This window comes from Diceros bicornis, chromosome 36 (genome assembly GCF_020826845.1).
Source record: "Diceros bicornis minor isolate mBicDic1 chromosome 36, mDicBic1.mat.cur, whole genome shotgun sequence".
Lineage (NCBI taxonomy): Eukaryota > Metazoa > Chordata > Mammalia > Perissodactyla > Rhinocerotidae > Diceros > Diceros bicornis.
This window is the reverse complement of record NC_080775.1, coordinates 29,766,916-29,781,126: the sequence shown is the minus strand read 5'-3', so window position 1 is coordinate 29,781,126 and position 14,211 is coordinate 29,766,916. Positions and strand designations below refer to the sequence as shown.

General features: G+C 32.9%; 1 protein-coding gene across 2 annotated transcripts in view; it reads right to left on the bottom strand.

Moving 5' to 3' along the window:
• Positions 1 to 14,211, bottom strand: part of ZEB1 (zinc finger E-box binding homeobox 1) — a 170,271-nt gene that overhangs the window by 24,654 nt on the left and 131,406 nt on the right. The window contains exon 3 of one of the 2 annotated variants that reach the window (XM_058532725.1): positions 4,197 to 4,259. In XM_058532725.1, the coding sequence (XP_058388708.1) occupies positions 4,197 to 4,259 (63 nt within the window). The remainder of the gene's footprint in view (positions 1 to 4,196; positions 4,260 to 14,211) is intronic. The other variant, XM_058532726.1, reaches the window with a different exon arrangement.

Sequence of the window (14,211 nt, the reverse complement as noted above, 5' to 3'; positions counted from 1 at the left end):
CTAGTTAGGGTATTAGGTAGAAATTTTCCAGAAACTGAATGAACTAAGTTTGTAGCTCTAAGGTATTGATAAAAATATAGTTAGTTCATGTGGCAAGATAAAAGGATTTTTATAAAAAATGTATTGGCAAAAGGTACTGAAATGAACAATATTTCAATTTCCCCACTAATTTCTGAATATATTAAACAAAGTGCCTCTAGGTGAGGGGAAAAAAATAATAAAAGCCAAACAGAGGTATCATCACTCCTTTGATAAATAAGGATGGGTAAAGCCTTTTTGGTATATGGCCCAGAAAATGAGGGAGTAAATGATTCTAATAACTGAGAAACAAGTCCTTCAGCAAATTAGGTGGCTTTGAATTTTTGCTTTCAACAAAATTGAAGTAGCATTTAATAGAACTGTCAGTTGACAGGACATTAAAAATATTTTTATTGATAGATAACCATAACTCTTCGCATTTAATTCTGAAGATGTGTAAAGAATTGAGTAACTCATTTATAACAAAAATGTATTTCATCTTTTTATTTATGAGAATAAGGCTATCCCAGTGCTAAACAAAAAATAAAAACAGAATTAATGCTGAACATTTTTTCTTCTAGAAATAAGCAACATCAAACTATTGATACATGACCTAACTGAAAGATACTTCAGCTCCTTTAATCTCATTTCCAGTAACATTTTTCCTTAATAATTATTTATTAAAATTTGTAATATACTCATGTTGTGATCAACTGTGCAGTACTAATAATTACAGGATAAATCAATCCGTAAATTTTTTTTAAATCTTAAGAGCCTTGTGGTCCCTGGAAATTAAAGAGAAATTTCAATTTCAATTTATATACATGTTTTTCTTGTAAAGAAATGACAGTTGATGAAATATACCTTTACATAGGAAATATATACTATGTTAGCATGAGTTCAAGGAGTAAACATTATGATCTAACAATCATGACTTTTAAGGAAGAGCTTATTCATATGTTAAAAAAATGAATGATAGGTATTAAATTGCTATAGATTTCACATGTAAGAGTGATGTTAAAAATGGCATGTTTAATATGTCACAAGTTAGACTGTTAACTACTTGCACTTTAAAATGAAGAATTTTATATGTCTATTAAGAAATTTGTGAGGCAGTACATAGTTTTCAGAACATACATTTGGAGGATAATAATAGTACCTCTTAGGGAAGGTGTGACAATTAAATTAATTAATGGGCTTAGTACTGTACCAGGCACATAGTAAGTGCTATGTAACTGTTAGCTATTTTCCTTTTTTTTTTTTTTGTGAGGAAGATCAGCCCTGAGCTAACATCCGTGCTAATCCTCCTCTTTCTGCTGAGGAAGACCAGCTCTGAGCTAACATCTATTGCCAATCCTCCTCCTTTTTTTCTTCCCCAAAGCCCCAGTAGATAGTTGTATGTCATAGTTGCACATCCTTCTAGCCGCTGTACATGGGACGCGGCCTCAGCATGGCCGGAGAAGCGGTGCGTCGGTGCGCGCCTGGGATCCGAACCCGGGCCGCCAGTAGCAGAGCACCCGCGCTTAACCGCTAAGCCACGGGGCCAGCCCTAGCTATTTTCTTTAAAGCAGTCCTGCAAGCTGAGCACTATAATTCCGCAATTAAATTTTTTCCTAATAAAAAAATTAGAGTCAGAAAAGTTACGTAACTTTTCCAAAATCACACAGTAAAAAAGTATTACTATTAGAGCAGACAATTTGGTATTAGGTGTCTGGTATCAAATCCTGGGCTCTTTCTAACTATACTGTCTCCACAAACCTGCATTTACCAAACCAATTTCAAGCTGAGACCAGATATTCTGCAGTTTTACACATAAAATTTAAACTGCTGCATGTTGTGAAAAGGTCAATTATAAAGCAAAATTCCTAGTGTTAAGACAGATGAACTTATGTATTTAAATACTAGAAAGATAAGCAAATACACAGAAACATATAATGATAATTTGGTTTTCTTTTAGATATGACAAAACTCAGAGCTGATTGTCAAAATATAAAACTATAGCGTCATAACCACAAATTAGAGAGAGCAAGCACGGAGAGACAAATGTTTACTATAAAGACTAAAACATTTTATTTAGCCATCAATATTTTATTTCCATTAGAATAAAGTATCCTTAGATTTCCTCCTATTTTTATCCTCCATCTTTGAAACTCTGTAAAACTATTAACTATATAAACGAAAAAGGGATGCTCTGAAGGAACAAAGGATGTTTTGGGTGGATTTTTGACTCTCTGAATACTAAGCTGAGACTACAGTTGTCCTAACTTCATGAATTACAAAAGGAAGTCAACTTTGTCAGAAAGGATCTGACAAAGTTCTGAACTAACGATGGTGACCTGTGAACAATGTTTTGTTTATTTTGTCACCACATTATTCCCTAGAAGTCAAGGAAGTAACAGAAGCAAACGCAAAGCATAATTTTAAAGTTTAACTGCTCAAAAGTCTTAAACTAATTTCCATCCTTATTTACTTAAAACTACACTTATTCAGCTTTACTAAGGGTCTGCTTCCTCCTAACTCCCCATGTTCTGGGGAAACCCTGCAGCAGGGATCATCTCGTTCGGCAGAGGGGGCGGTAACTGTAACATCAGCAGCAACTTTCACTAATAGTACAAGGTTACTCTACTTTCAGATGTAATTCTTTTTTTTGAGAGAATTTATGTACTAATCAGTACTTCAAACTGAAAGAATTAATTTACGTTTGTAGTGAACAGCAAACTGAGGTAAAATACTATAAACTTGGAACTGTGAATGTCTTTTTCGATAGTATTTTGCCTAAAAGGGCAAACGATCTTCTGTCACTCTGGTAATAACTATCATCAAAGTTTAACATTAGGTAAAAGAGTAATAAACAGCATTCTTTTGTGTTCATTAACACTATTTTACTGACAACAAATATCCAGTTTAAATATTTTATGTAATGTGTAAGGTTCCCAAATATTTGATAACAAACATACCTGCATTCATTATTCATGCAAGTTAAACACAGCAAATTAAAGACTGAATATAAAATCTTAGGCTGCAGCACCATAAATTATCACATATTCCATTATTATTTAATTATTTTGGATGCACCTTTAATAACAGCACAAAGATTTACTCTTTGTTTTACAGAACCCACTGACAAGTATGGGAGTGCTAATGTTTATATTATAGGTGAAAATCTACTTTTGACACATTACTATGAAACATACTCATTTTAAATAATAAAAGAATTTATATAGCTCTATGGAATATTCCTAAAATGCACTGCAAAGAAAAAAAACTATAAATGTTAAACCAAAGAAGAGACGAAAAAACAGAAAATTTAATTAAAACTACGTGATAGCAATATCTAATTTATGGTTGAATATACAAAATATGATTATACTGCTTTCAAGTACTGTATTTTGAGGAAATGTTTAATAATTTGGAATTCAGTTTTGATATTTACATTCTAAGCATTCTAGCTGACTTACACGACAATAAAAAGTGCCTGGTAGTATCACACATAAGATCTGGATTTAAGTTTTCCACTTACTCTTTTGCTTCTTAAATCTGATTTGAATCCATTTTAGAGGAATAGCCTTAAGTCTCAGGGAGTATGTATTTTTAGTCACCTAGAAGCAAATTTCCTTGTTTATTATAATTCAACTTCATTTTGGCCTTTTTCAATCATAGAAATTACAAGAAAAAATTTTGATTCTCTTGTTTGCTGTGACATGTTATCTTAACATATCAATATTCATGATTCTCATCTGGTTTATAGATAATCCATGATATTTGCTTATTCTCTCTTCTGTTTTCTGTCTTGTGGGCAATTCAATGCAGATCCTGGTAACTAATAATGAAACTCAGAATAGTTAGATCTGCATTTCTATAACTTTGGTAAAAAATCTGATAGAAGTTCAAATCATCATTCAAACATTTATTTTTTGTATTTCTGTAGACTACTATACTTCTCATCCTTATAGAATGGAAAATCTGCTGTATTATGTGAATCTGTAAGTTTACATTATATTTAAAGAATATAAACTAACTTTTCATACAGCACGCCATATGCCTAGCTACTTAAACACTTAAGGAGGCCAAGATAAAAGAGGAGGAAACACACCAAACTCAGGACTCACATGCAAAAACCAGTGACACAAAAGACCTTGTTCAAAGACTACATACAAAAGCGAATGGCAAGAGTGTACCTGTACATCCCGCTTCACCTGCCTGAGCTTCAGGCCCCAGGATTTCTTGTCCTTCCTTTCCTGCTAAAATCAAAGAACAAAGGATTAAACTAGATTCATGTGTCACAAACATTTTAACTTCTAGAAACCAAAAGGAAACTTTTAGGTTATATTTAATTTGGACTTTTTCCTTACTGGAATTTTTCCTTTTTATAAGTATTGTAATGCGCCCTTGAAAAGTTTTTTAAAGAGATTAAGCAGGAAGCTTTACCAAACTCACAAACATATGACAGAGAAGCAATTAGTGCAGATTTATATACAATTCCAGAATTATACATATATTAGAATAAGTATACTGGGATTTTAGTATTTTTCAGGTGAGGAGCTCTACCCATAGGTTGCACGATTCCTTTTTTCATTTCTTCCTCAAAGCACAAATTTCTATGTTCTAGGCGCTTTATAAATTTATTTCCTTTAACCTTCATAACAACCTGTTTTATAAGTTAAAAAAAACAAAACCCAAACTTGAGGCTCGAAGGGGTTAAATAACTTGCCCAAGGACACTCAGCTAGTAGGTCGTAGAGGTGGAATCTGAGTGAGGTCTGAAGGGCTCTGGAACCTGCTTTCCAGCACCCCCCACCTGTCTAACTGAGGGCCAGCGCACCAGAAAACAGACGGGACCAAACTCGGCGTGTCCAGAGTGAACACGTAAGGCTCTCTACTTTTTCTTCCACTCTATTTATTATTCTAACTGCTGATAAATAGTAATGAGTAATAACAGTAGTACTGATCAACATTTTTAGATGTCTATTATCCTCCTCTGCCACCTATATGTTTATTGTGGGCTGACTGAAGTATTCTATACAGAGTAAGTTCAGAGTAAATATGCATATTATTTGGCAACTAGAAAGTCTGCTTTACATATTCAGGTACATTTTATTTATTATAAGAGTTTATTAAGAGAATATGCATATATGAAAGATATGAAGGAGTTAAAAACTGCTTTTATTAAAACTATTAGCAGAGTATATTCCATAATTATGATCAGAATACTTAAAAAGTCATATAAAACATCATGTAGTTATCTGCACCCCAATCAAACCCCATTGAATATGTCAGTCAAAATCTTGATGTAGATTTCCCCTAAGTTTGATAATTGAATTGAGAGATGGAGCACTAATCAAGTAAAATCTTTGCGCAAATTAGAGCATGTATTTCTTTAAGTGCCTTGGATTATCGGGTAGATTTATTCAGCAGATTTTCTTTACTCATTAACTTTTATATTAGTATTTAAAGATGATCACTATGTGAAAAATAGTTAAAATATGCACAAACCTCTTTAGATCAGCATTAAAAACAGTGTCTAAAGTAGGCAATGAGATTAACTTCTGCTGAAGAATTCTCATTTTATACTTGCCATCAGTCAAATGACAATTTAAAAATCCCTGGTAAAGTGTGTACAATACTGTGGGATAAACACCAGAGTTTGTGAAGTGTCTGAAAGTCTTTAACATCCTTTTTTTCTCTCTCTACAAAGCATTACTTAAACTAAAATAATAAATAGTATGCCAATTGGGTAATTATATGACAGTAATATAGTTACTTATTATTATATATCTATGCCCTTTATTTCTTCTCAAATGAAAATCAAAACAGCCAGAGTTGTTATCTGCTAAGATGGAAGATAACACTGGTATTAAAGATTAAAATGATATTTTAGACACTACTAATTTTTCTACTAAAGTTATTATTATAGCTAATTTAAAAACTGTCTGCAATTCAATTAAATTATTTATTCACTTCTTCATTTCTACTTTCAATAAAATGTAGCCTCCCTGGATGAGCACTTAACATACTTCAAAATGTGGTCCCAGACTTATCTACCACAATTTAAAAACTGGAAATCTCCATTCTTTCTCTCATTATTGGGGCTGGAATTTCAGTTGAATAACTAAAACCATGTTTTCTAAAGAAAACAGAAAAGATCCTAATGCTAGCCTATAACATGAACACACCTCTTGCACTGCAGAGTGCTTCCCAGGGATAGGCTCCTTCCTGCGTCATCCATGGACCAGCAGGAGAGTGCATTGGAACAGGGTGTATTTTTCAAGCAGTATTCTCCCTCATGTATTCTAATCTTACTTCTAGTTTAGGCAATATAAGGGGAGTAAAGTGGTAGAATCTACTCATACATAAGACTTTCTCTCCTGTAAGACTTAATAATGTCAACATATTATGGTTGACTAATCTAAATGCAATTTAGAAAGGAAAACTAGAATGCTTGTAAGGCTTTTGAGTTTAGTCTAAATCCCAAAGCAAATACATAAATGAGAAAGACTCCGAAGTAACAAGACTTTGTTTTTTCAAATAATGGCAAAATATAGCTGAAAAATAAGTCATGAAATACTACTCAGCAATAAAAAGGAAGAAACTATTGATACATGCAACAACTTAGATGAATCTACAAGAAATAATGGAGAGTGAAAAAAGCCAATCCAAAAGTTACATACTCTATGATTCCATTTATATAACATTCTTGAAATGACAAAATTATAAAAACAGAGATTAGATAAGTGGTCGCCAAGGTTAGGGATGGGGTGGAGGGGAGAGGAGGAGAGGGTGGGTATAAAAGGCACCGAGGGAGCCCTGTGGTGATGGAATTGTTCTTTATCTCGCCTATATCAGTGTCCATACTCTGGTTGTGATATTGTACTATAGTTTTGAAAGATGTTACCACTGGGGGAAACCGGGTAAAAGGTACACAGGATCTCTGTATTATTCTGAATCTAAACTATTTGCGAATTATCTGTGAATCTATAATTATCTCAAAATTAAAAGTTTAATTAAAAAAGTCAAAAACAAATATTACAAATTCAGATCAAAAGAGATAGTGCTTGTTCGTTTTGCCATAAGATGAAATTCCTAGTAAGTAAAAACAAGGATGGCAAATGCAATTCATTTTTATTAAAAATCTGGAAGACGTACTATAAATGGGAAGATAGAACAGCTCAAAGTACAGGATCAATTATTTAGCACATGTTCTAAATTCTAAAACAAGAATTCCAAGTACCACTGAACTGGAAGTGATTCCTTCCACCTCCTGGCCTGGATTCAAGGCAGCCTAAAACCTAGAAGTGGGCACTGGGGCATGGCAGGGAGAGCTCTAGGAAAAATCCTCTAATTTAGGCTCAAGGAGCAGGAAAGGGCTCAAAGAAGGGAAAAATACTCATTTTTTCCCTCTAGTCTCTCGTGTCCCAGCCCCAAGGTCATCACAAGGTAGTAGCAGAGATCATGGTGACAACAAGGGCCTAAAGGTACCTAAGACTCCAAGGGAGGGGAACTTTGTTCTCCAATCAGAGCAGTGGCCCCAAGAGGACAGTACAAACTTCCATTGAGTTCTTCCTCCTCCTGTCTTCTTGCAGCTCTTCTTCCTGCATCCATAGTTGCAGAAAGTATGTGGCTAAGTATGGCAAATAAAGGCTCAGATTTTTGCATAAAAGACTGAAAAGGAGAGTCTCAGGGAACTGAAAGCACTGGGGAGATCATGGAAAGGGAGGAGCAAAGGAAAGTGACCCCATAAAGTTGTTTGTGAACTCCTGGGTTCATGCCCAAACTTCAGGTGTGGATCTGACCATAAACTTTGAGAACTGAAGTACAAAATAAGAGCTGCCACTGTGTGGCACAGATCTGAAAAGCACTGCAAAGGCTTTGAAAACTAAACTCATATTTGAACCACAACCCACAGAAAGTTGGCTGGAACTTACAGCCTGATATAACTGAGTAAGTTGAACCAAAAATATATAAATTCTCTACAGGGTTTAAATAAGACCAAGAGTCTCATAAGATAATACTCAAAACGTCCAGGATACAATCCAAAATTACTTCGCATATGAAGAACCAGAAAAATCTCAACTTCTACAGGAAAAAACGATCAAAAGATGGCAACACTGAGAAGTCACAGATGTTGAAATTATAACACAAAAACTTTAAGCCAGCTATTATACAAGTGCTCCAAGAAGTAAGGGTAACTTGAAAAGAGTGGAAAAACATAAAGGCTCAGCAAATTCTCATCAGCAAACAGAAGATATAAATAAGAACCAAAAGGAAGTTTTAGAACTAAAAATACAGTAACAAAAATTTTTTAAAAATCACTGGATGAGATCAATACCGAAATGGAGATGAAAGAGGAAAGATCAGTGAACTTGACAGTATACCAATTCCAATCCGAACAACAGAGAGTAAAAAGATTATAAAAATAAACAGAGTATCAGAGATGTATGGCACAACAAAAAAATCTCTAACATTGCTGTCATTGGAGTACCAGAAGGAGAAGAGAGAGTATGATGCAGAAAAAAATTTTGAAGAAATAATGCCCAAAAACTTTCCCAGTTTAACAAAAGACACAAACCAATAGATTCAAGAAGTTAACTGAATCTCGAACAGGATAAAGCCCCAAACATCCAGGTCTAGACCATCAATCAAACTCTGAAAAGTAAAGTTAAAAAAAAATCCTGAAAAGAGCCAGAGAAAGTGATACATAACCATAAGGGAACAATGATTTAAAAGACAGCAGATTTATCATTATAAATCAAGGATTCCATAAGGAAGTGGAACATTTTTAAAGTGCTAAAAGAAAAAACTCTTAACCCAAAATTCTATCGCCAGTGAAAATATACTTCAGAAACAAAGGTAAAATAAAGACCTTCTCAGATGAAGAAAAACTAACAGAGTTCATTGCCAGTAGACCTGATCTAAAAGAACTGCTAAAGGAAGATCTTCAGAAGGAACGAGAAATGACATGAGAGGGAAATTTGGAATGTCAGGAATAAAAGAGAACAAGAGAAATGATGTGGTACATATGACAACTACAACACAAAGGAGAGAGGATAATGGAATCTATATGGAGGTAAGGTTTCTATATTTCACTTGGAGTGGTAAAATACTGATTCGAAGGAGACTGACAGAAAAGTTAAGTACGTACATTCTAATCTATAGAGCAACTAATAAAAAATCTATAGAAAGAGAAATAGTCAAAAATGAAATAAATAAATGAAAATGGAATACTAAAACATATTCAAATAATCCAAAAGAAGGCAGGAAAGAAGAAACAGAAGAATGAAAAAACAAAGGGAACAAACAGAAAACAAATAATACAAGGGTAAACCTAAATCCAAATTATCAAAATTTACATTAAATATAAATGGTCTAAACAAGCCAATTAAGGGACAGAGGCTGTCAGAATAGATTTAAAACCAAGCTCCATCTGTAGCTCTCTACAAAAATGTCATTTCAAATATATGATATAGATAGGTTAAAAGTAAAAGAATGAGAAAAGATAAACCATGCAAAAACTAATTAAAAGAAAGCTAGTGTGACTATTTTCATATCAGATGAAGTAGATTTTGGAAGTAAGAAAATTACCGGAGATACAGAGAAACATTATATAATGATAAGAGAGTTAATTCACCAAGAAGACATAACAATCTCAAATGTGTATGCATCTAGCAACAGAGCTTCAAAATATGTGACTGACAAAAGAGAAAGTAGAGGCAAAGCCATGATCATAACTGGAGACTTGAATATTCCTCTCACATTAACTGGCAGAACAAGCAGACAGAAAGTTAGCAAGGATATAGAGATAGGCAACATTAACAACTATCAGCTACAATTGGCATTTATAGACTATTCCACCCAACAACAGCAGAATACACATTCTTTTCAAATGCACATAGAACATTCATGAAGACAGACCATATCCAGGATGATACAACAAAACTCAACAAATTTAAAAGAAACGAAATCATACAAAGTATGTTCTCTGACCATCATGAATTTAAATTAGATATCAATAGCAGAAAAATCTCCAAACACTTCAGAAATTAACACACTTCTAAAGAATCCATGGGTCAAAGTGGAAAATGAAAAATAGCATACCAAAATTTGTGGGATGTATCTAAAACAGTGCTTAAAGGGAAATTTCTAGTATTAAATGCTTATTATAAAATAATGTCTCAAATCAAAATTCTAAGCTTCTCTGTTAAAAAACAGAAAAAAGCGGGAGCAAAATAAACCCAGAGCAAGCAGAAGGAAGGCAGTAATGAAGGCTGGAAATCGATAAAATTAAAAACAGAAAAACAGAAAAAAAAACAATGAAACAAAAAACTGGTTCTTTGAAAAGATCAACCAAATTTAGTAAGACTGACAAATCAAAACATAGGGAAGCCACAAATTACTAATATCATGAATGAAAAGGTAATATCACTACAGAGCCAGCAGATATTTAAAGGATAATAAGCAAATACTATGAGTTCAAGGAGTAAATATCATGATATACATTTCTCACTCTTAAAGAGCTTATTCATATTTTTAAAAAAAATGATAGTAGGTATTAAATTGCTATGGATTTCACATATAAGAGTGATGTTAAAAATGTCAACGTTTTTAATATACTAGAAATTAGATTGTATGTAATAACTACTTACAATGAAAAATTTTATATGTCCACTAAGAAATGTGTGAGGCAGTATATAATCAGTTTACATAATATAAATTTGTAGGATTAATAACAGTACCTCCTAGGGTAGTTGTGAGGATTCAATTAATTAATTAATAGCCTGTACTAGTACTGTACCAGGCACATAGTAAGTGCTATATAACTGTTAGCTGTTTTTCTCAAAGCAGTCCTGTAAGGTGAACACCTCTACACACATACATTTGAAAACTTTGAAATGGATCAATTCCTCAAAAACTAGAAACTAATAAAATTCATCCAAGATGAAACGGCTAACCTGAATATTCTTATAACTGCTTTAAAAATTAAATTCGTAGTTTAAAATCTCCCCCCAAAACAAAACAAAACAAAACAAAAAACTCTAGGCCCAGATGGTATCATTCGCAAATTTTACCAGACATTTAAAGAAAAAATAGCACTAAATTTAAACAATCTTTTCAAGAAAAGAAAAGAGAAAGGAACACTTTCCAACTCATCTTATGAGGCCAGCAATACCCTGATACCAAACCATATAACAATACTACAAAAAAAGAGAAATCCACAGACCAATATCCCTCATGAACATTGACACAAAAATCTTCAACAAAATATTACCGAGTCAAAGTCAGCAATATATAAAAAGAAAATGAGTAAGTGAGGCTTTCCAGGGAACCCAAGGTTGGTGCAATATTTGAAAATTCATTAATGCATTTCACTATATTAACAAGCTAAAGAAGCAAAACCACATGATCATATCAATTGATGCAAAAAAATTATGTGAAAAATTCAACATCTGTTCATGATGAAAATTCTCAGCAAACTAGGTATAGAAACTTACTCCATTTGATAAAAGGCATCTACAACAAACCTACAGTTAACATTATATTTAAAAGTAAAAGACTGAATACTTTCCTTCTAAGACTGGGAAAAAGGAACAAGTCCACTCTCGCCACTGCTGACATCTTGGAATAAGTCAATAAAAAGAAATAAAAAGTTTATAGATTAGAAAGGAAAAAGTAAAACTGTCTCTATTTGAGAAGACTGTCTACATAGAAATCCCAAGGGATCTACAAAAAATTCCTAGAACTAGCAAGTCCACAGGATACAATGTCAACATACAAAGTCAATCATATTTGTATATAACAGCACTGAACAAATGGAAACTAAATTAAAAATAAAACATTCATGATAGTTTCTTCCTCCAAAAAAGAAATACATAGGTGTAAATCTCACAAAACATGTTCATGATCTGTATTTTGAAAGTAGAAAACACTGATGTAAGAAATCAAAGAAGACCTATGCAGGATAAAAAATCAACATACAAAAATCAGCTGCATTTCTATACAGTAACAATGAATTAGCTGAAACAAAAAGAAAACAATCTCATTTACAATAGCAACAAAACAATAAAATACTTGGGAATAAATTTAATCAAGGAGGTGAAAGATCTGTACACTGAAAACTATAAGACATTGATAAAAAAATTGAAGAAAATACAAATAAATGGAAAAATATCCTGTGTTCATGGACTGGAAGAAATAATATCGTTAAAATGTCCATACTATCCAGAACCATCTACAGATTCAATGCAATCCCTATAAAAATTCCAATGGTATTTTTTATAGAAATAGAAAAAAAACAATCCTAAAATTTTTATGGAATCACAAAAGATCCCGAATAGCCAAAGCAATCTTGAGAAAGAAGAATAAAGCTCAAGGTATCACACTTCCTGATTTCAAACCACACTACAAAGCTACAGTAATCAAAACAGTATGGTATTGGCATAAAAACAGACACATACACCAATGGAACAGAATCAACAGCCCAGAAATAAACCCATGCATATACGGTCCACTAATATTTGACAAGGGAGCCACGAATATTCAAGGGAGAAAAGAAAGGCTCTTCAATAATGAAGCTGGGAAAACAGGATAGTCACATGCAAAAGTATGAAATTGGACTCCTTTCTTATACCATTCATAAAAATTAACTGGAATGGATTAAAGACTTAAATGTAAGATATGAAACCATAAAAATCGTAGAAGAAAACATAGGGAAAAATCTCCTTGACATTGGTCTTGGCAATGATTTTTTGGATATGATACCAAAAGCACAAGCAGCAAAACAAAAAACCAAGTGAGACTATATCAAACTAAAAAGCTTCTGCACAAAACAACAAATGATCAACGAAATGAAAAGGCAATCTATGGAATGGGAGAAAATATTTGGAAACCATATATCTGAAAAGGGGTTAATATTCAAAATATACAATGAACTCATACAACTTGATGGCAAAAAAAATCTGATTTAAAAATGGGCAAAGGATCTGAATAGACATTTTTTGAAAGAAGATATACAAATGGCCAACAGGTACATGAAAAAGTATTCTGTATCACTTACCATCAGAAAAATGCAAATCAAAACCACAATGAGATATTACTTGACACCTGTTACAATAACTACTGTGAAAAAGACAAGAGATTACAAGTGCTGGTGAAGATGTGGAGAAATGGGAACCCTTGTGCATTGTGATAGGAATGTGAATTGGTATACCATTATGGAAAATAGTATGGAGCTTCCTCCAAAAAATTAAAAATAGAACTACCATATGATCCAGCAATCCCACTTCTGGGTATATATCCAAAGGAAAAAACAATGACAATCTTGAAGAAATATCTCCACTCTCATATCATTGAAGCATTATTTACAATAGCCAAGACATGTAAACAACCAAAGCGTCCATCGAGAGATGAATGGATAAAGAAAATTCGGTGTATATATAGATATATACAATGGAATATTATTCACCTATAAAAAAGAAACAAATCCGCCATTTGCAACAACATGGATGAACCTTGAGGGATTACACTAAGTGAAATAAGTCAGACAGAGAAAGACAAATATTGTACGATGTCACTTATATGCAGAATCTTAAAAAGTTATAGAAATAGCAAGTAGACTCGTGGTTGCCAGGGGCTGGGGGTCAGGGGAAATGGGAGATGGTGTTCAAAGGGTACAGACTTTCAGTTATAAGATGAATAAGTTCTGGGAAACTAATGTACGGCATGGTAAATGTAGTTAACAATATTGTATGGTATACTTAAAAGTTCTAAGAAAGTAGATCTTAAATGTTCTCACCACACACAAAAAAATGGTAAATATGTGAGGTAATGGATGTGTTAATTAACCTTATTGTGGTAATCATTTCATAATATAAATGTATATTAAATCATCACATCGTACATCTTAAACTTACACAATATGTCAAATATATTTCAATAAAGTTGAAAAAGATAGGTTTTCTCACAAGCACACAAAAAATCAAAGGTCCAAATAAATGGAGAGAGATACCATGTTTATTAAGTGAAGACTCCACAACATAACAAAGATGCTAGTTCTCCCCAAATTGACCTACAGATTTAACACAATTTAAATCAAAATCCCAGTAGGATTTTTTTTATATAGATAAGATTATTCTAAAACTCACATGGAAAGGCAAAGAAACTATACTAGTCAAAACAACTTTTAAAAAGAAAATTAAAGTTG